Consider the following 24,173-nt stretch of genomic DNA (forward strand, 5'->3'; position numbering starts at 1 on the left):
TAGCCCACTCGCACGCCTGTGGGCCCGGTGACCCAGAAGCCTCTCCCAGAGGCGAAGATGGAGGCAGGGAGGCCAGCGCGGGGCACCCGACTCCCCCCAAGCCCCCCGGCCGGGGTGCTGCGACCCCGACTCGGGATCCTGGGGAGGGAGGCTGACGGGGGCCAGGACTCCCAGGTCTGAGGGACGAAGGAGCCAGGTCTGGACTCCGGGGTCTCTCGTGAGGCTGCGGAAACGCACGTTTCTGGCATAAAGCAGCTTTATTCTGAGCAGAGGTAAAGGGCAGCCCTAACAATCAGCCACTTACCCCCGCGAAACAGACTCGGGCCCTGCTGGCTTCCCCTCTCTAGCCCGGACCTGTTCCCCAGGGCCTCGGGGTTCGGCTCGGCCACCCCCTCCGGACCTTCTCTCCTCTCCGCGGCCAGGCTCCGTTTACCCCACAGCTCCTGAGCGCAGGCGGGTTCAGGAAGCCTCCTCTCAGACCCGAGAACCCCATCTTCATCCCCGCACAATTCCAGCTCGGGGACCACTCGGCCAGGCGTCTCCTCAGAGAAGTTCTGCCCCGGCGGGAACAGCTGTGCTGTCAGGACCTCGCCTAACCTGCCCGTTTTCTAGGCTGTGACACTGAGGTCCAGAGTGGGCACTGGGCTTGCCCGCATTCTAGAACAAATGGGGGGGAAAACCCTTGGCATCTCCCAGACACCAAGGCCACAAGCTTTGTCCCAGGTAAAACAGGGAGGCGGGGGGCTCTAAGTGACCGCTGTCTGACCAGCCTGGGTCAGGGCTAGAGCCATTTGGCTTTGGCTCCGGTCAGGGCCGCCCCCTGAGTCCTGGCTGGGTGGCCCTGTCTGGCTGCCGGATGCCTCTGGGTTCCAACAGTTTGGAGGCAGCATCTTCAGCAAACCTCCTCCGGGTTGGGGACAGATAGCGGAGGCGGCGGCCAGGGGTGAGGGGCAGGGGGCCGCCCCAGGGCTGGGACCAGGCCAGCGGGCGGGCATCCGCCTCCCCGCCAGGGGCCCCTCCAGCACCCCGTTGCCTCATCAGGGCCTTGGCTGGTGTGTCCTTGGAGCCCCAGGACTTCTTGAGCTGTGGAGGGAAAGTCAGGGAGGTGAGAGGTGGTTCTTGGGGGTCCCAGAGCCTGGGGAGAAAGAGAGCAGGGCCGGGGGGGGGGCCTGGGGGAGGATGGAGAGGGTGCTTAGGGAGGAGGGAGGGGAGGAAAGAGGAGGTGGGCTGCAGGGAGATGAGTGTGGAGGGGTGGGGGGAGGTGAGAAGGCCTTCATGTCTCCAGAACCAGGAAGGAAGTGAATGGGGAGGCTGGGGACCCCCAGACCTACAGAGGAGGTGCGGAGTTGTGTCCCCATGTGCAGCTTTGCAGTGGGGAGAGGAACAGGAAGCAGCAGCCAGCTGCGTGGGGGCGGCGAATGTTTGCCAAGGGAGGTGATGCCAGGTGAGGGCGGCTCAGGACCCGGAAGAGGCGAGGACCTTGTCCTTGCCCATCCCTCTTCTCCTCTCGATCGGGACCGAGGGAGGTGATTCCGGGGACATTCATTTCTCTCTGGAGTGGCCTCAAGCTCCCACTTAAGCAGATGGGGAAACTGAGGCTCAGAGGGGGCACAGCTCAGCGGGACTGACCGCAGGTCTGCCTGCATCCAGGGACACAGAGAACGGGGGCAGGCTCTGCCAAGTGTCTAAGCAGCTGGGAAAAGGGAGGGGAGACCCCCCCTGACCTCCCCGAGCCCCCTCCCCAACATGCACAGCACACTCGAACCCAGGAAGCCAGTGAGCAGAGCATTTAAATGTTCCACATGGGAAGCAACCAGGGCTGAGATCCAGTTCCTCCCTGGTGCCTTGGTTTCCCCACCTGTGAAATGGGTGAATGGAGAGCTGTAATCACATCCACCTCAATGGCTGTGGCAGTTCAAGGTGAAAGTGTTAGTCACTCACTCGTGTCCAACTCTTTGCGACTCCACGGACTGTAGCCTGCCAGGCTCCTCTGTCCATGGAATTCTCCAGGCAAGAATACTGGAGTGGGTTGCCATGTCCTTCTCCAGGGGATCTTCCCAACCCAGGGATGGAACGCGGGTCTCCTGCATTGCAGGCAGATTCAGACCGTTTGTGGCAGAGGTTACATTTAATCAACTCTGAGGAAGCACTTGGCATGGGGCCTGGAGCGTGGCAAGGTGCCCGAAAAAAGATCGTTGCTTTGACCTTGGGCAAGTGAAACTCAACCCCTCTGTGCCTCAGCTTTTCCATCCATATACCTGAGCATTAACAGGAGTATCACCTCACTACCATGGGAGGAGGAGGTCAGGAAATCAAAATAAATTCCATCTGGGGGCTTCATTGTAACCATGGTGATTAATCTATTTCATTTGACCGCACTGACTCCTCCTCCCAAGCAAACTGAGGATGGGGACAGTAGCTCAGCCCATGTCCCCAGTGAGAACGCCGAGGGTCTGAAAAGGAGGCTCTCAGGGTCTCTGCCCTGTGTCGCCAGTGCTCCCCTGCCCAGCACACAGTAGGGATACCGGAAGTGGACCCTGCCATCAGGAATGCAGGGAAGCAGTTTTGCTTCCCCCGCCCCAGGACCAGACACCTGGCAGGGGCCCTCACAGGCCTCCATCCTCTTCCAGGCCCGCTACCCCAGTCTCACCTCATCGTTGTCTCCATCACTAGAGCCCGACAGGCGACTCAGGTCCCAGAGGGAGCGGCTGGGCCGGGCTGGGGGGCCGCTGGGGACCCGGGCGTGCTGTACGCTCCTCAGGATGTCACTCAGAGCAGGGCCTGGTGCGGCCGGGGTCTCCTGCCTGTCCCCCTCGAAGACTCGGCAGGCGGCCAGGCGTTGGGTCAGTGACCCATCAGGCGGTGCTGGCGGCGACAGGGGGGCCACGGAGCAGCGGTGGGCCACGCGGTTTGGGCTGTGGGCCAGCTGCAGCCCCCCCAGGGCTCTAACAAAGGGACCCGGGGTGGGCGCGGGTGGGAGCTGCCAGGAGGCTGCATACAGCGTCCGAAACTCTCGGCTGAAGGCATCGGCGATTTCACCAGTCAGCAGGGTCACCAGGCCACGGTGCAGGCGAGAGTCACTCCATGTGAAGCTGGGGGGCATAGAGGGTGAAGGGGAGGGTCAGGATCTCCAAGCAGCCTCAGAAGTCTGGCCTGGCCCGCATCGCCCACCCCCAGCCTGGTCTCATGGAAAGGCTGTGTGACCTCAACAAGTCCTGCAATCCCTCTGACCTCAACATGCCCCTCTGTAGAATGGGGGCAACCAGGTATCTACCCTAGAGGGCTGATGGGAAGGCATAAGCTAACATACTTAAATGATCACCTGGAATCAGACGAGTTGAAACCTGGGCTCTGCCCCATTCCCACAGTTTCCACCTCTTGAAAGAGATGGGATTCTGACACCCTCTGGGACTCTTTGAAGACTCAGTTGCTTCCTATTCTGACTGCCACTTATTAACTGCTTGCTGTGTACCAGGCTCTGGGTGTGCCTGCTCCCTGCCTCTGTTTGCTCATTTGTCACACGGAACTAAAACACAGGAAGATTAGAGTCAGAAAATATGGGTCAGGCCCCCTGCCCAGTAGGTACTCAGCATTAAAAGTCTGGGAGTCGAGACTTCCCAGTGGTCTAGTGGCTAAGACTCTGCACTCCCAATGCAGGGGACCTGGGTTCCATCCCTGGTTGGGGAACTAGATCCCACATGCCATAACTAAAAGACCCTGCATGCAACTAAGACCCAGCTCAGCCTAATAATGAAATTAAAAAGAAAAAGAAGCTCCACACTTGCAATGCACAGGACGTGGGTTCAATAAGTGGTCAGGGAACTAGATCCCACACACTGCACGGCATGGCCAAAAAAAAAAAAAAAATCCCCCCAAACTATACTTCAATTAAAATAAGTAAATAAATACTTTAGAAGAGTTAAAAAAAATTAAAGCCAATGGTGAGCTGTGCCCTTACTATCCCTGTGATCACACTGGTTGTGATTTAGAGAATCAAGCGCACGTGCTGGTACACAGCAGGTGCTCAGTAAATGCTCTCTTTGGAATTAAATGAACCTGGGCTCTCCTCCTGGCTCAGGGGAATTTGGATGTGTCATGTTCCCTCCCTAAGCTTCGGTTTGCCCATTGCAAAACCAGGCTCGCCCTGATCCACGTCATCTTGCGCCTCAGCGGGTACCATAGCAGCACCCGGCAGAGACGGCCACTTCGAGGCCGGGGTGACAAACGCCGGCCCAAGCATCCTTACCTCGTGGGGTGTCAGCATCCTCACTCCCCGGCAGGTCGGTGGGCCAGCCTGCCTGCTCAGATTGTGACACCCCTTCCCCACCTATGACCTCAGCCCCGGAGCGGCCAGTGGGAACCCTGGGGAGGGGGCGCATCTGTGAGGTCACCCCCATTCCGCTCCACAGAGACTCCTGTCGGGCAGCGGCCGCTGGCTCATCTCCGTCCCCAGGGGGGTTTCTGAGACCCGAGGATTCGAGAGCAGTGGTCACAACGGAGCTTGGGAGAAGGACGCGGAGCGTCGGGAACTGAGGCCACACCGGGTGCTGGGCCTGGGAGATCAGAAGCCCCGAGGGCGCGAGGCGTGTGGTTCAGCAGTTCCGGGAGGCCCGGGAAGCCCACGGCCTGGCTGGGGCACCGTCACCGCCGCCAGGCCACCATGGTCCTCGGCTGGCTGCTGCTTCTGGTGATGGTTCTGGCCCCCGGCACGACGGGCGTCAAGGACTGTGTCTTCTGTGAGCTGACCGACTCCACGAGCTGTCCGGGCACGAGCATGCGCTGTGGCGACGACGAGGACTGCTTCACGGGCCACGGGGTGGCCCCTGGCATCGGCCCCATCCTCAATAAAGGCTGCGTGCACGCCACCTCGTGCGGCCACGAGGAGCCCATCAACTACATGGGCGTCACCTACAGCCTCACCACCAACTGCTGCAATGGCCACATGTGTAACGGGGCCCCTGACCCCACGCGCGGCCGGTTGGCGGGGGCCGCTGCCAGCCTGGCGCTGGGTGAGCTGCTGCTGCTCCGACACGTGCCGTGACCGACCTGGAGGGCAGGGCCTGGGGCTGGTCTCCTGGCTGCATTGCTCCCCCTGCCCCCCACCTCCATCCCCTTCCCCCATTAAATGGCCAGAGGCCCTGGACAACCTCTCGTGGCCCTGGCCTCATCCATTCGAGGGCTGCCCACCGGAGGAGCCCGATGCTCTGGAAGCAGCCCCAGGCCCTCCAATTTAGTGATGGGGGAGCCATGTCCGATGGGTTGGACTGGACTACTGTGTTTCATTGGTTTTAAGACGTGTTATCTTTTCAGATTTGGATCAGGATGTTTCTTTCCTTTGGTGGCACCTTAGAGTCGATGAAATATGGTTAAAAAAAAAACAACCACACACACAAAAAATCAAATAATAATAAATGACAGCTGACGTTGGTGCAGCACATCTTATGCTCCGTGCCAGGCATGATTATCTTACGGAATCCCCAAGTGAAGCTGAGAACAAAGATTCTCTTCCAAAACCTCCCAGTCTCGGGAATTCCCTGGCGGTCCTGTGGTTAGGACTCCGCACTTTCACTGCTGAGGTCCCCCGGGTTCAATCCCCTGGTTGGGGAGCTGAGATCCAGCAAGCTGCAAGGCGCAGCCAAAAAAAAAAAAAAAAAAACCAACGTCCCAGTCTTAATGCTAGTGGTTCTCAAAGTGTGGTCCCTGGACCAGCAACATCAGCATTAACCAGGAACTTGCTAGAAATGTCAATTCTTGGGCGCCAGCCGAGGCTGGCTGAATAGGGGTGGGGCCCAGAAATCTGGGATTTATTTAACAAGTCACCCAGGTAACTCTGGGCCTGCTCAAAGTTGAAAGTCACCAGGCTAGGGCAAAGGTAATCAACCGTGCACGTCTGCCCCCGAAGGGGGGCACCTGGCAATGTCTGGAGATGGTTTGGGTTGTCATAACTGGGGAAGCTGGATGCTGCCCATATCTCCTGGGTAGGGGGCCATCCAGCCCAAGAAAGCTCCCCCGCAATACGGAATCATCCAGCCCCAAACATGAGCAGTACCTGTCTTGAGAAACTTTGCTCTAGATGCGCCAACCAGACCATCCCATTGTCTAGAGGGAGAAACTTGGGCACAGAGGGGAAGTCAGTTGCACAAAGTCACACAGCCAGTAACTTGGAGCTAGAATTTGACCCCAGGCCATTGGGCTCGGAGTCCACGTGCCCTGCGCCATGCCGTTCCCAGGAAGTAAATGCTGCTATTTTCACACTTTGCAGATGGGAAAACTGAGGTTCAGAGTAAGGGGAGGTACCAGCCAGCCCAATGTCCCAGAGCTAAGAAGTCATGGAGCCAGGTTCCAGGGTCAGTTGGCCCCCAGGGAGAGAACAGGAGGGACAGGAGATGGTCTGAGGACCAGGCCGTTTGTACACCAGCTCTGATTTTTGCATCCTTGCGTGCGTGCTAAGTTGCTTCAGTCGTGTCCGACTCTGTATGACACTATGGAGTGTAGCCTGCCAGGTTCCTTTGTCCATGGGATTCTCCAGATGAGAACACTGCCATGGGTTGCCATGCCCTCCTCCAGGGGACCACCCTGACCCAGGGATGGAACCCACGTCTCTTATAACTCCTGCATGGGCTGGCGGGTTCTTTACCCCTGCGCCACCTGGGAAGCCCTCTGATTTTTGCACAGATGCTCAAAGAGGTGGAGACAGCCACCCAGAGCAGAGCTTGGACTCCAGTCTGGGTCCCCCTGGCATGGGAGCTCCCACACACCGGGAGCCCAGTCCCCAGGCCACAACGCCGCCCGGCGGGAGGTTCAGTGCCAGCCTGTTCTGCTACAAGACCCCTCCTCTCCCGGGCAGGAGTGGGTACAGACCCATTTTATGGAGAAGGAAAGAGAGTCTGGGGAAGGGCATGCCCCACTGCCGGCTGAAGGGGAGCTGGGGACCGGAGGCCGGGCGGTGGGGGGTCGGGGGCGCCGCACCTGTAGGATCCTGAGATGACCCGCTCGCCGTCCAGCAGCACGAACTTCTCCCGCACGTTGCCGCTCACCTGCCGACGCCAGCGGCTCTGGAAACTGCATCCCCGCACGACTCGGATGTCTAGGTTCTGCAGTGGGAGGGCATGCCCTTGCTCAAGCCGACCCTCCCCTCCCCGCTGACCTCCACCCGGTGCCCTCCCTCCAGGCTGCTCCTACCTGGGTGGCCCATGGGAGGGTCTGTCCCAATTTCCCCAGGGGTCTCCTGTGGATAGTCTTAACTTTGACGGACCCCACGGGAAGGCTCACCCCAGCTGCCCCACCCCCATGCCCTGGGCATCAGATCTCAGGGGACACTCTCAGGCAGCATCCACCTTGATGACCCAGCACCCCCTGGAAGGGTCTGCCCCCCGCTGCTTCCACCGCAGTGCCAGGGAATTGGGGTGTCACCCTCCAGCCACCTGGCCCCTACCTCGGTGGCCCAGGGGTTGACCCCCAGCTGCTGGGCCAGCGTCAGAAAGGCAGGCAGCTGTTGACAGTCCAGGAGCAGGTAGACAGGCACCCAGCGGCGAGTGGCAGCCTCCACCAGGTCCAAAAGCAGGTCTGGGTCAGTGAAGACGTCCATGACCACGGCCACCAGCTGAGGGGTGGGGAGAGGGGCTGTGGGTGGAGCCTGGGGCTAGGGGGGCACATTCCGGGGGTGAGGTCCTCCAGAGCGTTTATTGGTCCAGGCTCCGTGGGACATTCAGGGAAGCTGAGGGGGGAGACCCCGAGACACATACTACTGTTCATTCAGCGCCTATATGTGAACTGACTCAAGGGACAGGAGTTTGAGCAAACCCCAGGAGACAGCGGAGGACAAAGAGCCTGGCGTGCCGCAGTCCATGGGGTCGCAGAGTCGGACACGACCGAGCGACTGAACAACAACGATGTGTGAATGAGAAGCAAACAGGCTTTCTGGAGCCCCTCCACCTCTAACTGCTGGAAAACTGTCATAAAGCACACGTCTGCAGCAGTACCCCTGGGCTTTGACACTACATGGCTGCCAGGCTCCAGGGCTCCGTGGGCTGGAGGCCCTTCACTGGGGGCAGCTGCACACCTGGTCCTTGGGTGGGATAACCTGCCAGGCCTCCAAGGTGAGCTCTGGGGACAGGGAAATGCTGAGGAGCCTGGAGCTGGCAGGCAGAAAAAGGTGGTGGTGTTGAACCCTGAGTCACTGGCCAGAGGGCCTTGGTTCAAAGCCCCACTCGGCTACTTAAAAGGCAAGGGACAACCTGCCATGCCTCACTTTCCCTGTCTCCTCAGTGGATACATGAAGCCCAACCTCATAGGACCCTCCTTGGGATTAGGTGGGTTAACCCATAAAAAAACACTTAGCGTGGCAGTAGAGACATAAAAAAGTTGTTATAGAATGGGCCATCCAAGGGGCAGCAGGGCAGACATTTTCAGTTCAGTCGCTCAGTCGTGTCCAACTCTTGGCGACCCCATGGACTGCAGCACACCAGGCTTCCCTGTCCATCACCAACTCCCCGAGCTTGCTCAAACTCATTTGGGCCCCCCTGAAGGAGGATAAGGGCTTCCCTGGTAGCTCAGCTGGTAAAGAATCTGCCTGCAGTGCAGGAGACCCTGGTTCAATTCTTGGGTGGGGAAGTTCCCCTGGAGAAGGGATGGGTTACCCACCCCAGTGTTCTTGGGTTTCCCTGGTGGCTCAGAGGGTAAAGAATCCACCTGCAGTGTGGGAGGCCTGGGTTCTATCCCTGGGTTGGGAAGATCCCCTAGAGGAATAAGTGGCAACCCACTCCAGTATTCTTGCTTGGACAAGAATGCCCACAGACAAGAGGGGCCTGGTGGGCTACAGTCCATAGGGTCACAAAGAGTTGGACACGACTGAGTGACTAAGCGAGGCACAAAGGAGGATAAAGACATCTACCCTGGCCGTGGGGGTGGGGTTGAGTAAGTGACTGAGGTGTGCGGTCATACTTAGGTCCAAGAGGCATGGATGCCTGAGGAACCCAGGTCTTAGGGAGAGAGTAGGAACCCACAGATCTAAGAGGGTAAGGGTGAGATCGGGGCTGTGTGGATGCCTGGATCCTCGGAAGTGTGGGCACGCGCGGTCCAGAATGCCGGGCTCCCAAGTGATATTTCCTCACGCCCACATCTGGGAGCTGACCCGTGAGGATGGCCAAGTCTCGGGGAGGGACCCCCTGCGGCTCCCACCTTCTGGGAGGCCCGAATCTCCTGATGCACCAGCTCCTTGAGGGATGGCTGGCCCTCGCCAGGTGGCTGGGTGTACAGCTGGGCCCGGGTGATCCCTTTCCAGGCTGAGTCTTCTGGCCAGCCCAGGCGCAGCACGGGCACCGCCTCCTCCGACTGTCCCGGCCAGTAGGTCAGGCTGCCCGAGACCCCGTGGGTGGTGTCGGCTCCCTCTGCTGCCCCGCCAAGGTCAGGCTTCGCAGCTGTCCAGTCCTCAGCCGCTGCCACCAGGCCCCGGAGCTCCTCTCTGCCCAGGAAGGGCCGCAGCCCCTCGCGCCGCAGGCAGGCCTCGAACGCCTCCACGCCCTCGCCCAGCAGAGTCTCCAGCGCCAGTCGCTGGCCCTCGGAGTACAGGAAGCCAGGGCTGGCCTCAGTCTGGGGTAGTCCCCCGGGCCCTGGCTCCAATCCTTCCAGTGCTGCCAGCTGGGAGGCTGCCATCGTGCCGTTTGGCGGGGAGGATGGTGAGGCTGGATGTCCGGAGGGCTTGGCCGTCTCTGGACACCGAGCATCTAGAGGTCTCCAGAGAGGCAGACTCCGTGTGGCCGTGCAACGCCACCCGCACAGCCCTCAGTCCCGACGGCTCGTCGTCCTGACGATCGGACTGCCCAAATGAGGGACCTCCCAGAGCGTGGCGTTGCTCAGACCAACAGCCCGCCGGCCACCTGAGCTTCCTGCCAGACTCCGATGGTCTGGCAGAGCCCACGAGTGGCCCCCTGCGGGTCGGTCAGGATGACCGCCTGACCCTGTCTGCAGCCACCCAGCTCTGCTTCCTGACACGCCAGCCCCCCTCCAGCCCCGCTGGCGACACGAGGCTCCAGGTGACCCTGCCTCTGGCTCAGGCTGACTCTCCTGCCAGGCAACAGGCTGTCCGTTTGTCTCTGAGCATCCAAACGTCCCTAGCTAAAGGCAGAGTGGGCTGCCCAGTTGCCCCTGGCAGATAGCACACCTAACTGACCCTCTCTGGCTGTCTCTTTGACGGTACGGAAGACATGGATCGCTTCCAGCTGACAATCTCAACATCTGACCGCCCAGTGGAGCAACCAGCAGGCTCCGATGGAATGGATGGAATGTTTCTCCCGACAACCAGCCGCCTGACTCACCGGTCCTCACTGGCCGACCGTCCCGGAATCCTTCTCTGTGAACCGCCCCTCTCAGCCATGGGAGGGTGCACACCAGCCCTAAGTCTTGGCATCACCTTTCCCAGCTGGGGAACTCAGTCTGTCTCCTCTGCAGGGTGAAGACCCTGCTCCCTGAGTGTTCGCACCCACTCAGGCTGCGGCGGGGGTGGGTGCCCTCTACACGGAGTTTCGTTACAATGGAATCAGCCCATTCAGACTAATGGCCGGATCAACTAACCCCGGTTCCTAAGACCACTGATCCGGCCCTCTGAGTGATCTCAGGCCCACTCCAGCCAGGATTTCTGCCTTAACCCCACTGCCTCCGGCCAGCGGACTGTCCACTTATTCCAGGATGACCACTCTGCATCCCTCCCAAGCTGCCCCTTTGACAATTCTGACTCAACCTCTGCTCAGTGGACCTCCCTGATCCCTCTCAACAAGAAGCCCCCTCTCCAGCACCCAGTCGGCTCCCCTCCGCCAGACCACAGCAAACCAGCCCTGCAAAGAGAAGAGGAATGAAGCCAGGCCAGTCCCTCTCCCTCCAGTCCTCCCCAGACCCCCATCTCTCCCAGGTCTCCATCCCCTTCCCCTCCTCTTGCCTTTCTGGAGGTCAGATCAGGGGCCTGGAGACCTCCTTTATTCCTGTGGTTCTTCCGGCCGGCCGGCCTGCCTTATTCATTAGGTTTCTTCCTGGGATCCGGGGAACCCAGCCCCTTGTGCAAATACAGGGGGAGGGCCATCACAGGCCCCTGGAAGTCTAGGGTGTGGGACCAAAGGGAAGGTCCCAGCGGCCCGCCAGACTTCGGCTTCGGGGGCGGGAGCTCACATCACCTGTTCCCACACACCCTCTCCCTGTGTCCTAACCCATTTCTATTTCCTGGTCCAAGCCCTGCCAGCCATCCCTAACGTGGAGATCCCTGAAGGGAGCACTGGTCCTTTAAGAGTAGGTGTGGCTGGTTCAAAAACGAAGCAGGTGTCATTAACACTAGACACCTGGGAAGGAGGTGGGGCTTCAGCCTTACGTGGCTGCTAGGTCCCAAAGGTGCAGCAGGGTCCGAGGGCGCCAACAGGGTTAGGGTGGGCACCGCAGACACTCAGGCCCCTGCAGACTCTGCCCCCCACAGCACGACATTAAGGGGCTCATCCCAGAGGCTGGTCTACATAGAGGGGTTGTCACTGAGTCACTATGTCCCACTTCTTGCAACCCCATGAACCTCGGTATGCCATGCTTCCCAGTCCTTCACTACCTCCCAGTTTGTTCAAATTCATGTCCATTGAGTCAGTGATGCCATCCAACCATCTCATCCTCTGTCGCCCCCTTCTCTTCCTGCCCTCAATCTTTCCCAGCATCAGGGTTTTTTCCAATCAGCCATTCACATCAGATGGCCAAAGTATTGGAGTTTCAGCTTCAGCATCAGCCCTTCCAATGAATATTCAGGGATGAGTGACTGGTTTGATATCCTTGCTATCCAAGACTCTCAAGAGTCTTCTCCAGCACAACTCAAAAGCATCAATTCTTCTCAGCACTCAGCCTTCATGGTCCAACTCTACATTCATACACGACTACTATAAAAACCATGGAAGTCGCTCAGTCATATCTGACTCTGCAACCCCATGGACTGTGGCCTGCCAGGCTCCTGTCCATGGGATTCCCCAAGCAAGAATACTGGAACGGGTAACCATTCCCTTCTCCAGGGGATTTTACCGACCCAGGAATCGAGCCCAGGTCTCCTGCTTTGTAAGCGGATTCTTTACCATCTGAGCCACGCTTCGATCAGATGGTAAAGCCACGTACAGATCTCTGTTGGCAGAGAGAGGGGCATGGTACCCACTGCCCAAAATGATGGGGTTCTCCTTGAGGGCTCCAACCCTCTCCCTACTCCGTTCCCCAATAATATACAGAAGACTGTTAGCATCCAAAACCATTTTAATAACAAGGTAGACTCTCGGGTTAGTTTTTGTAGCCACGGCTGGCTCGTCGGCCTCTGGCGCGCTCGAACTTCCGGCCCTTGGAGCGGACGTAGGGTCTGCAGGGAGAGAAGGGGCCCAAGTTAAGAGTGAGTTGGGGCTGCTGGGGCCCGCCAGCCAGCTGGGAGTTGAGAAATGTCTGCTCTAACAGAGCAGCCAGCACAGGGACACCAGCAGAGGGCCTCATCAACTGAGGCAGGGTCAGCGGGAAAGCCTGGCAGCGCAGGGGGCCAGATGGCCAGGAGTGGCTGAAGGGCCTGGGGGTGTCAACCAGGGCGCCCCAGAACTGGACAAGGTGCAGGCCCCACCCAGGGCGGGACAGGCCCCGAAGAACCCACACCAGTGATGCTGGCTGGGCAGGAAGCTCAACACCCAAACAACAGAGCTTTAGGCAGAGCCGTGAAGGAAAAGCAGAGATTCTGGGCTGACAGAAATAGCTGGAAGCATGGCGAGGCCGACGTGCAGGGCATACTCACTTGGTGTGGCTATGTGGGGTTCCTGGGGCCTTGCCGAAATGCCTGTACACCTCTCGGCCCTTGCGAGGACCTAGGGAAGGGGAGGGAGGGGTGGCTCAGGCTGTCCAGGCTGGGGTGTGGGGGGAGGGCTGTCCCTGACCTCCCAGACCCAGAAAGGGAAAGGCTGCCAGGAGCCCCACGGCTCATGACAAACCCCTTGAGCCACGAAGCACCACTCACCAGAGAGGAGGACAGTGCCACAGCCCTTGGGGGAATCCAGGGCCAGCTGGTCAAAGGTGAGGATCTTGCCCCCGGCCTTGAGGATGCGACTCCGGGCGCGGCTGCTCACTCGCAGAGCACACACCTAGGGGACAGAGGACGGGCATAGTCAGAGCCCCCTGGACGGCGACCCAGGAGCTGCTGGGACCTCTGGTCCCCTGCCCAGATCCAGCAGGAGTTCCGGCTGCTTATTCTGCCTGATGACCAACTACTGGAGGCAAAAGCCTGAGCCCTAAGAATGTAGCCATTCTTACCAGTTTACATCTAGAAACCCCCCTGACACCACAAACCTAAGCCAGCACACAGGTGAGAAAGCTGAAGCAGAGACACTGTGGAACACTGTCCAGAGATAACAAAGTGGCAGAGCGAGCACCATCAGCAGGGCCCCAGAAGGGGCGTGCCCAGGGACGCCCGCTGTCCACACCCCCCCCTGCAATTCAGGCCTGATGCCTGCCTCACCCAGAGGCGAGACGAGCCTGATGGCACCAGAGCAGGACAAGGGCCTCCGTGTGACACCCCCTGTGCTCCCGAGCCACATCTCCCCACTCACCTTCAGTTTGGGCACCTCCTGCACACGCACATCATCGGTTACAGTCCCCACGACCACAGCTGTCTTGCCCTCCCGGCCAGGAAGCTTCATCTTCCGGATCTGGGATGGGCACAGGGGAGGGGGCCGTGATATACACGTTAAACAAGTCCCTTCTGGTGCTTACATCCAGCCCCACTGATCCAGGCGTCCCAAGGGCCAACAGTTGTGCCTCATTTGGGCTAAACCCACCCAGGCCACACCTCTCTAACTACCACAAGCCTACTCTCAGGCCCAGCCTGGGGAAACCTCCAAAAAACGTGCAAACAGATCTCTCCTAAAGAAAGCTTCTGATGCCGAGGACTTGCTCTAAGACTTCAAGCCTCAGGAAGATTTCATAAAAGACACTGTAAACTGCAACCCCACAGACACGGCGAGAAAGAAAATGAGGCTAAGCCAGTCCAACGCTCCCACTATACTGCTTCCATCAGAGGGGTCAGAGTTCTGCACCCACCGCTGGATGAAGTTAAGCCAGCTAACAGCCAGGCTGCTACCAGAGAGCTCCAAGCCCACCCTTCTTCTCGAAGTCGGGCTCCAAACATGACCCAGTTGCTCCCCCAGGTTGGCTAAGCCCCAGCATCAGCCCCTCACCATCCGGGAAAGGGAGAGCGGTGGCCGGTTGGTACGGCTCATGAACAGTCTCTTGAGGACAACCTGATTGAAGGTGGAGTTGGTTCGTCTGGCCAGGAACCTGTACAGCTGGAGCGGAAGGAAAATGAAGAGTGAGAACCCAGGGTAGCCGAGCCCAGCCCCTTCCTCCCAGCTTTCTAACAAAGGGGCAAACAGATGACTGAGGGCTTTCCCCCATCCCATAGAGCCCTAGAGAGAGCTGGCCGAGTCCCACCCGGCCAGGGACCCAGAAAATCCCCCACACCACCCCCCCGGCTGTGAACAGGCCTGGAGACTGAAAAAGCTGGAATCTCCAGCAGCTCTGGGAAAGCAGCAGACTCGTGCCTGCACTCCAGGCCCCTGCAGGGAGCCTGTGAGCGAAACCACATGGAGGCTCTTAAGTTCTGTTTCTGGGGTGGCCTTGATGAGGGGTCTCTGGCCCAAACCTCACCTTGACCAACAGCCTCAGGTAAATGTCCTGGCTCTTGGGCTCCTTGCGTCGAACCTTTCGGTCCTTGTTGTGGCGGATGTCAACTCCCTGAAGGGGTGAAGGAAGGGAAGACTGTGAACCCAACTCTCGTTTGGCAGATACCACATAAACATTTTCAATTATTCCTTACGTGCGAGAAACAGCTAAAGGCGCAGTGTCTGGAGACAACCAACGCCAGACCCACACTGAGAACAATCTGGGAAAATCACTTAAAACTCTCTGGGTCTCAAGTCTTTTTTTTTTTTTTTTTTAAAAGGGAAAGAGTGCTAATTTTACACAGTAAGCTGTCAGCTCAGCACAATGACCTTAACGGCACCCCTATTAACTCAAATTTTTAGTTCTTTAGCAGCTATGTTTTTCAAAAATGTAAGTACCATTTAACCTCTCAACGCTTGTTCCCATACGTGGAGCGTTATCAGAAACAAACCAAGGACTGACTTTAAGTTATCATAAAAGCAACCAGCCTTTTTCTCAAGTACTCTGTACAGAACCAATCTTAAAACCACTTTTCAAGCATTATCTTAACTCCAAAAACCTGATCAGGCGCTTTCCCACTCTAGTGCTAAGAATGCTGAAGGAAGCCTATGGCTATGTCATGAATTGTAAAGAACTACTTGTCAATAGCTCTCATTCATCCAGCATTTAGGTATGCAAAGACCCTTGGTGAGCACCTTCTGTGAGCACTTGTTACCCAACTCACATCTTTGAAACAAAATTACTGGGTCTCCAAAGAACAGATAGATGCTTTCCAGTCACAGGGAATGCAGAGGACAGGGAATTGAATCTCGAACGGAAGCCCGCCTGGCCCCCAAACACGGGCACCAGCCGCTTGACGACTCCCCCCACCAGCACCCAACTTCCCAGGCTGGGGAGTGACAGAACACAGGGGCAGCACAGCAAGAATGGATGTGGAACCAGTTCCTGGGTCCGAATCCTGGCTCCGCCAGTTACTGGCACTGTAGCCCTGGTCATACTACTTAACGTTCTTGCCCCTCAATCTGGTCACCTACGATGGAACCTATACAAGAGAGAAGTACAGGAAGGGTGGGAGACTGAAGAAGCCCAGCCCTGGCCTTCGGGCTTCCAAACAGCTCCCCACCGCGGGAGTCGCCTCCTTCGAACACCCGTGAACCCCTGCCTCCCTTTGGAACGTCCCCAGCCCGGGGCCGCAGTGGATGGCGGCGGATGGTCGAGGCCAGGACGCCGCAAAGCTAGCTCACCATGATGGCGCCTCCTCCTTAGCCCGGTCCGGAAAGAGCGAGCAGCCCGGGATGGGCGGGGAAAGCCTTCAGCGTGTGCGCCTACCTGACATCACTTGGGCGACGCGGCGCTCTACTATGACTCACGCCTCTCTATGGTGAATCAGAAGGCCAGCTAGATGGGCGTTTCCGGAATTGAGTGGAGGAGCATCTAAAGGGGAACAAGGGCTGCGCCAAGGACGGAAGGACCCGCACGTCAGGGGCCTCTCTAGCCCTATCCACGCTGTTCTTGATAGTCTTCCGGAAGAAAAGGCTCTCGGAGCGAGAGAGATGTCGCGCGGAGCTAGTAAGAGGCGTCGCGCGGTGACGCTCTGGCCCGACGCCGACGGCCTCTCTGTGGCTCCCGGAGGACCCAGAGAGCCGAGTGTTAGAGGTGAGGAGGCGGGGCTGTCTGGCTAGTCTGGACCTCGGAAAACCTCTGACCTCAAGCTTTGGGCGTTTCCTCAGGAGGTTCTCCTCCGTCTTATTGCTTGCTGCGCCTCTCAGGTGACGTTGCAGCTCGCGAAGTCTTGAGATGTAACCCGAGATCATCTTGCTGCACTTCGTTTGTGGCATCCTGTATTACCAGTTTTTAGGTTCACCTCCTCCCTCTGGCCTCAGATGGCCCTTCCCTGAACCCTGCTTGTCCCTGCCATCAGGAGGCTGCTTTTCCCAGCGGGAAAGATTGAGGTGGTCCAGCGCGTTTCAGTTTGAGGGATGTGCACGGTACTGGAGAGTAGAGGAGGCAAGCTGAGGCCCCCCGGGCTTTGAGGATGCGGGGTAGAGAGGGGATGGGTAAAAAAAAAAAAAAAAAACTCCTGAAAGAGGGGAGGGGAGCCTTAGGTTCCAAGAGGAGGAGGAATGGAGACCGAGAAGGGAAGTGAACAGAAAGCGGAGGTGATGAATTGGTGACCCGGGAGAGTGAGAAGACCTAGAAAGGGGGAAGGTGGAGATCCAGAGAGGAGCAGCGACATAGAAAGATGGTGATATCGTTTGTAATCTAATTCAGTTCGTGGCTTTGTTCATCCTTACTAATGGCGTGACCTTGGGCAAGTCGTGTAACTTCTTGGTGCCTTACTTTTTTTATCTGGAAAAGAGGGATGATAGTAGGCCTGGCACATAGTGTTTTGGAGCATTTAGTTTAAAAATTAGTTTAAAAGCTCAGAACAATGTTTGGTTCATAATAAGTGCTTGCTAAAAATTAGTATCTATTCTTGTTATTGACTTTACTGGATGGGACCAGATGGACTGGTTGGGACAGTGATGAAACTTCTTCCTTGTGGAAGCCCTGCCTCTAGGGCCTGCAGTATTCCTATAATAGCTTGGCCTCCTTTACTTTGCCCTTCAGGCTCCTACTTACTTCTTCACAGAGCCACAGACCAAACCTGCACCATGAGCCCTGACTCCTTGCCCATACCACCAACCCATGGCCTCCGAACCAGGCCCAGCGTCTTGCTGAGGTGGTAACACAGCAGAGGACTAGCAGATGAATGGACACCTTGAAGCAGAGGAGCGGCAGGACCAGGTAAGGGTCTATGTGAAAGTCAAGATAATCAAACCATGGGACAGTTTTCTTCTCCCCCTTGTCCCTGTGCCTTGGTCTTTGAGTCTCAGCCTCTTTGATCACAGTATCTTTCTTTTTCCTGGCGCACTAAGCACACACACTGTTTCTCAGTCTCTCCATCTTACTGGGTGTCTGTCCCTCTCTCAGGGTCATTCTTTGGCACATATTAGCTGGTGCTGTTGCTATTCTCAGTTGAACGCTAGGTACGTTGTTTTGCAGGGAATGAACTTCATCCTCCATTTATTTCTTTGTAGCAAGCTTAGTCAGTCCCTGTCTCCTTCAGCATGTGTCTTTCTATCTACGGTTCTGTTTCTAGGTCACCTGATATTATTCTTGCCTTCTTTCTTTCAGTTTCCTCATGTCTTTGCCTCTCTCTGTCTCTTTGTCCATATGTTTGCTTTCTGTCTCTTGGTCTCAGTTCCTCTCAGCCTCCAACATTCTCTCCGTCCCTCACCTTTGACCGAGATACATATCTCTCTCATATACTGGCTCTCCCATTCTCTTTCCTGTGTCTCTGTCTTGCCGTTTCACTGGGCAAATATTTATGCCATGATGTCCCCAGTTTTTGCCCAAGGTAAACAGTTTGTGAATTAATGAGCCTCTCCTTCCTGGTTTCATTCCAAAAGTGTCTGTCCCCATCTCTCTATGCGTCCATAATTTTCTGGGTTTTCTTATGTCCTTACCTTGCACATTCTGAATTCTGTTGTCTTTGTTTGTTTATATCTCTTTTCTGCTCTATGTCTAAGTGTGGTACCGCCTCTGCCTCTGCTCTTAACTGTTTTTGCATCTCTCTGCTTTGTTACATGTGTTAAGATCATTCTCTCTCTGCAGTTAACGACCTCCTCCCCCACGCCCCCTTGTCTTTTATAAACTCAAAGAATGGGCCAGGCCCACGTGCTCTCAATAAAGATGGGAACAGGGGCGCTGCCATAGGACCGTGTAACCGCCTCTACTGCGCCTGTGCCCTCACCTTTAATGGCGGCTGATCTCGCGAAAGGCGATACCCCGCCCAGTGCTCCAGCGCTTCCGCGGCAAGCCCCTGCGCAAAGCCCTTGCGCGAGTCGACTGGTCACGCCCCCGCACCCTCTCATTGGTGCAATTCAGGCCGGCCGCGCAGCCATTGGCTGAGCGGATGCACACCCTCCCCTCCCCCCCAGGGTCTGGTGCGGACAGTTGATGACTAGAGGGGCTGTGTGAAGGAGGACCCGGCGTGTGAGGAGGGCCCGGGTCCGGGACATGGGCCCAAGTCAGGAAGACTCAGGGACCAAGAGGAACGTATACGCAGGCCCGAGACTGGGGTACTAGTGGTGTGGGGTGGAGATGGAGAACCAGAACCAGGACTGAGAGATCCAGGAATGAAAACTCAGGTCTGGAGCCGGGTTCTGGAAATGGGGTGGGGATGAAGGCCCGGAACCCAGGGAACCGGAGACAGAGACTTAGGCTTATTGATTGGGGGGAACCTATGGATGAAGACCAGGCCAGAAGCCTGGGGACCTAGGGACAGAATCTCAGGCCAAGGACTGGGGGAGATCTAGGGCTCCGTGCAAACTGATTTAAGGTAAGGGGACGGGGGCGCGGTCAATGCAAGTTTATGGGTGAACCTTGAAGAACCCCCCTGGGTCGGAGACAGAGGTCACTCCTAAGAGTGAGTCCACAGATGGGGGTGTGTCTGGGGCAGTTCTGGGCCTGGGCTAGGTGAGGGGCAGAACTGATAGGTGACTGGGTGGGCGGGGCAGTGGGGAACAAAGGTGAGCAGGAAGGAGGAGGCAGGAACTGGGCAGAGGGCAGGGGGAGGGGATCTCAGGCCCAGCTCCCAGTCTCTCCCTGGAGAGCAGGCGGCCAGACGCCCAGGTCAGTGCTTGAGGCTCACCTCTTGGCCTCTGTCCCTTGCAGGTTCCCACATGTGGCTCTCCCTCTCCAACCCCTTAGTCTCTCCATGTCACACCCCTTTCTCAGTCTTTCCAGATACTGGACCCTCTGACTCCTGCCTCTTCTGTGTCTTTCTCTCCACTGTTGTCTTTCTGGTCCTCCGTGTGCCTCTGGAGCCCCTACACTCTTCCTTGCTCTCTAAATACCTTTCATTGTATTAGGTTTCATCTCGCTGAGGCTGTTTGTCTCCTCTCTGTTTCTCTGGCTCTCAGACCTGTTTTCCTGTGTCTGAGTGTGTGCCTGTGTGTGCTCAGTCGTGTGTGACTCTCTGTGACCCCACGGACTGTAGCCCGCCAGGCTCCTCTGTCTGTGGAATTCTCCAGGCACGAATACTGGAGTGGGTTGCCCTTTCCTACTCCAGGGGATCTTCCCGACCCAGGAATCGAACCCACATCCCTTGCATCTCCTGCACTGACAGGCGGACCCTTTACCACTGAGCCACCAGGGAGCCCCACTGGCACATAGTATTGAATGATTATTGGGGGAATGAAGGAATGAATCTTTGCATGCCTGGGTGCGGACCATCCCGGATGCTGGCCTTCTCGTCCACCTGACCTCTGCCCTGTGTCCTCAGAGTCTTCCCACACTCTGCCCGGGCCTGTCTCCCTCTGGTGCTTCCATCTCGCCTGTTGGCACCCCTCGCCTCACTGTCCTCCTGTCCACAGGCCCTGCCCGTGCTCCCCTCTGCCCACCACGGGGCTCCTGGACTCTGACTCCTGCCCTCCTTCCTCCCCCACAGAGGCCAGAGCAGGAGCTGACCTGGAGCTGGGGCTACCGGCCTAGAAGCGCCCTGGACAGGGTCAAGGCCATGGCCCCCCCACCGCCACTGACCCCCAGCACCCCACTCCTGCATGGCGAGTTTGGCTCCTACCCAGCCCGCGGCCCACGCTTCGCCCTCACTCTCACACCACAAGCCCTGCACATACAGCGGTTGCGCCCAAAGCCCGAGGCCCGGCCCCGGGGTGGCCTGGTCCTGCTGACCGAGGTCTCAGGCTGCTGTACCCTGCGGAGCCGAAGCCCCCTGGACTCAGCAGCCTACTTCTGCGTCTACACCTACCCCAGGGGCCGGCGCGGGGGCCGGCGCAGAGCTGCACGCACCTTCCGGGCCGACGGGGCAGCCACCTACGAGGAGAACCGCGCTGAGGCCCAGCGCTGGGCCACTGCCCTCACGTGTCTGCTCCGTGGACTGCCACTGCCTGGGGACGGGGGTGAGGCACTGGGCAGCCCCTCTGCCCTAAGGCCACCTCGGTGTCTCTGCGGCTCTCCCTCTGTGGGCGTCTCTGTGTCTCCTTTTCTGTGTGTCTGTGTGATGTGTCCCTCTGGCTTCGTCCTGAAAGAGTGATACACAGGGATGGGCTACAGAAGGAAAATCACAGGCCGAGGAGGAGTCGTGTTCGCTGCTCCTGCAGGATTTCAGTCTGTCCCCTTCCCCTTCCACGGGTCCTGACCACAGATGAGTCAGAGGAGCCTGGGCTGGCGAGAGCAGCCAAGAGACGTGCTCCTAGGCCTGGAGATGGCATCGCATCCAGCTCTGGTTGGGGGGCGGGGGTGGGATCAAAGAAGGCCCTCGGGGAGAGACCCCCACCCAGGGTACTCAGATGACACGAGGAGGTAAAGGTTCCGTGGGCCCCAGGTGGTGGGTTTCCCTTGGTCCTGACTGCTTCCCACAGGGGAGTAACCTGACCTGGGGCCCAGGTGTTTGGGGGTGTGGAAGGTGGAGACAGCGCTCCTCCTCCCTCCCTCGAGTCCAAAGCGCACGGGATTAGACTCCCCAGCGCTGCCTTTGTCTCCTCACCTGGGTGTGGTGGGTGCACGGGGCTGTACACCTGGGCCTGAACTGGTGAGGCCCGGGAGGAAAAAGCTGGACTTCAGGTTTTGACGCCAGCCCTCCACCAGCTCCACTGGGGCTATTTGCAGTTACTGTTTCTGAGGTGAGGAGCCTGGGTCCCTGATCTCTGTAGACTCCTTCCCCTCTCTCTGCAGAAATCACCCCCGACCTCCTGCCGAGGCCACCCCGATTGCTCCTATTGGTCAATCCCTTTGGGGGGCGGGGCCTGGCCTGGCAGTGGTGTAAGAACCATGTGTTGCCCATGATCTCCGAAGCGGGGCTGTCCTTCAACCTGATCCAGACAGGTAAGGGCAGTGTCAGGAAGGAGGTGGGAGCTGGGGGCTAGGGCTCCGGAGTCTAGAAGCGGGGGGTGGGGGTGGGGGTGAGGGGGTGTGATGGGTGAGGGGGCATGGAAGAGCCCGCCTCACTTCTGGTCCCCCATGTTAGAACGACAGAACCATGCCCGTGAGCTGGTCCAGGGGCTGAACCTGAGTGAATGGGACGGCATTGTCACAGTCTCGGGAGATGGGCTGCTGCATGAGGTAGGGCAGGACCACCCTTCCTCAAGCCTGAGCCCGGGGGTCTGCGGGGGCCAGGACCAACACCTGGGTGTCTGGTCTCCCACCCTCCAGGTGCTGAATGGACTCCTACAACGCCCCGACTGGGAAGAGGCTGTGAAGACCCCCATGGGCATTCTCCCCTGTGGCTCGGGCAACGCGTTAGCAGGGGCCATAAACCAGCACGGGGGGTAGGTGGGAGGAGCCCTGCTGGGATGAGGGGCCTAGTCCATCTGCTTTGCAGCCCTCCCCTGCCACCCCACCCCCCCAGACATTTTTGCCTGCCTTGTTCTGAGCAGTCTCCCTAGTGCCTAGAACTGTGCCTGGCACACAAGAGGCACTCAGTGAATGCTTCTGCAGTTAAAGAACTGACAGGGAACCTGGCCCAGTAGAGCCCGCCTGGAGGTGGCCAGATGGGTGTGGGTGGGCCCAGGCCTGGTTCCCCACCCCAACCCCCTTGTCTGCTTCCCTGCCAGTCCATGTCCCGTGCACACCCCTACCCCCCTGGCCTGGGCACGGAGTGTCTCACCAGCCCTGTTTACTCTTTCCTGCTGTGTCTGTCCATGTCTGATTGTGAAGATTTGAGCCGGCCCTGGGCATTGACCTGCTACTCAACTGCTCCTTACTGCTCTGCCGGGGTGGCAGCCACCCGTTGGACCTGCTCTCCGTGACTCTGGCCTCCGGCTCCCGCTGTTTCTCTTTCCTGTCTGTGGCCTGGGGCTTCGTGTCAGACGTGGACATCCAGAGCGAGCGCTTCAGGGCCCTGGGCAGTGCTCGCTTCACACTGGGCACCGTCCTGGGCCTTGCCACGTTGCACACCTACCGCGGCCGCTTCTCCTACCTCCCTGCCACTGTGGAACCCGCCTCGCCTGCCCCTGCCCATGGCCTGCCAAGGGCCAAGTCAGAGTTGACCCTGGCCCCAGCCCCAGCCCCTCCTGTGGCCCACTCACCCCTGCATCGCTCAGTGTCAGACCTGCCCCTGCCCCTCCCTCAGCCTGCCCTGACCTCCCCTGGCTCACCTGAACCCCTGCCCATCCTGTCCCTCAACGGTGGGGGCCCAGAGCTGGCTGGGGACTGGGGTGGGGCTGGGGATGCTCCACTCTCCCCGGACCCACTGCTGCCCTCGCCCCCGGGGACCCCCAAAGCAGCTCAGCTCTCACCCATCAGCGAGGGGGCCTCAGAAATGGCAGCATCCTCTGGGCTCCCATCTCCCACCCCTGGCGCCCCAGTAGCCATCTCTGCTGGGGGACCACCTGATCACCTGCTCCCTCCTCTAGGCACTCCACTACCCCCAGGCTGGGTGACGATGGAGGGAGACTTTGTGCTTATTTTGGCCATCTTACCCAGCCACCTGGGGGCTGACCTCGTGGCAGCCCCCCACGCGCGCTTTGACGATGGTCTGGTGCACCTGTGCTGGGTGCGCAGTGGCATCTCTCGGACGGCGCTACTGCGCCTGTTTCTGGCCATGGAGCGTGGTAACCACTTCAGCCTGGGCTGTCCGCACCTGGGCTACGCCGCGGCTCGTGCCTTCCGCCTAGAGCCGCTCACGCCTCGTGGCGTGCTCACGGTGGACGGGGAGCAGGTGGAGTATGGGCCATTGCAGGCGCAGGTGCATCCTGGCCTTGGTACATTGCTCACGGGTCCTCCAGGCTGCCCTGGGCGGGAAGCCTAAACTCGACCAAGTTTGGGGCCCGCCAGGGGCGGGGCTTAACATTCCCAAAGGGGCGGAGCTCGAGCTAGGGGGCATGGTGAGGCTGCTGGAGTTGGCAGGGAAGCCGCACACCGGTCCCAGCCCCATCTCAGGATTGCGCCCTACCCTAGGGGACCAGAGGTGATGCTGGAGGGTGTCCCGAACTCCAGGGGCTTGGGGTCGGCAGGGTCACGGAGAAATGGGCTCGCCCCAAGGGTAGTGCCTGATCAGTGAGGGCGGGATATACTCCAAGTCCTCGTACCCAGCTCGTGAAAAGCCAGGTCGGCTGAGGGCGGAGCTTGTCTTAACGCGTCCAGTGACGCGACCTGGAATGTACGGGCCGGGGAGGCCTTAGCTAATTGGCCCCATTTACTCCGGTGCCTCCACCAAGCTGGCCAATCAGCCCGGGAGGGGCAGGTTCCCCCGGGCCGGCGCTCCGATTTGCACTAATGTTCCTCTACCCCCGGGTGGGGAAGTTCGTGTCCTGTCTTCTGTGCGTTCCCCCAGCCCCAATCTTCAAAGCAATTGAAAAGGTCTATGCAATAAAGGCAGTGGTTTCATTCCTCTCAGGTCCTCGCCCCTTCATCCAGCAGCCCGTGGGAGGGATCGGACTCTGGGCACTCCTGCCTTACGGACCGAAGCCCAG

General features: G+C 58.6%; 4 protein-coding genes across 17 annotated transcripts; 2 read left to right on the top strand and 2 right to left on the bottom strand.

The window, feature by feature from the left end:
* On the bottom strand, positions 239-10,828 carry FAM83E (family with sequence similarity 83 member E). The gene is made up of 5 exons (XM_013971456.2): positions 9,181-10,828; positions 7,436-7,603; positions 6,970-7,094; positions 2,651-3,092; positions 239-1,083 (listed from the first exon to the last, which is right to left on the bottom strand). Exons 1-5 carry the CDS (start codon positions 9,652-9,654, stop codon positions 808-810), a joined length of 1,485 nt encoding a protein of 494 aa, XP_013826910.2. The 5' UTR covers positions 9,655-10,828; the 3' UTR covers positions 239-807.
* SPACA4 (sperm acrosome associated 4) lies at positions 3,864-5,442 on the top strand. Its single transcript, XM_018062709.1, has one exon. The coding sequence runs from the start codon at positions 4,661-4,663 to the stop codon at positions 5,039-5,041; it is 381 nt and encodes a 126-aa protein (XP_017918198.1). The 5' UTR covers positions 3,864-4,660; the 3' UTR covers positions 5,042-5,442.
* On the bottom strand, positions 12,244-16,049 carry RPL18 (ribosomal protein L18). Its single transcript, XM_005692683.3, has 7 exons — positions 15,942-16,049; positions 14,683-14,769; positions 14,214-14,321; positions 13,587-13,685; positions 12,998-13,121; positions 12,779-12,848; positions 12,244-12,361 (listed from the first exon to the last, which is right to left on the bottom strand). Exons 1-7 carry the CDS (start codon positions 15,942-15,944, stop codon positions 12,286-12,288), a joined length of 567 nt encoding a protein of 188 aa, XP_005692740.1. The 5' UTR covers positions 15,945-16,049; the 3' UTR covers positions 12,244-12,285.
* SPHK2 (sphingosine kinase 2) lies at positions 16,165-24,096 on the top strand. 14 transcript variants are annotated; one of them, XM_018062714.1, is made up of 7 exons: positions 16,165-16,466; positions 17,308-17,484; positions 20,192-20,660; positions 21,436-21,585; positions 21,728-21,822; positions 21,913-22,028; positions 22,417-24,096. In XM_018062714.1, the coding sequence occupies exons 2-7, from the start codon at positions 17,446-17,448 to the stop codon at positions 23,507-23,509; spliced, it is 1,962 nt and encodes a 653-aa protein (XP_017918203.1). In that variant the 5' UTR covers positions 16,165-16,466; positions 17,308-17,445; the 3' UTR covers positions 23,510-24,096. The 14 variants fall into 14 exon arrangements, with proteins under 14 accessions (XP_017918203.1, XP_017918207.1, XP_017918200.1 ...); XM_018062718.1 differs by having other exon boundaries at positions 17,330-17,484; XM_018062711.1 differs by having other exon boundaries at positions 16,165-16,353.

The sequence above is a fragment of the Capra hircus genome, chromosome 18 (assembly GCF_001704415.2).
Source record: "Capra hircus breed San Clemente chromosome 18, ASM170441v1, whole genome shotgun sequence".
Lineage (NCBI taxonomy): Eukaryota > Metazoa > Chordata > Mammalia > Artiodactyla > Bovidae > Capra > Capra hircus.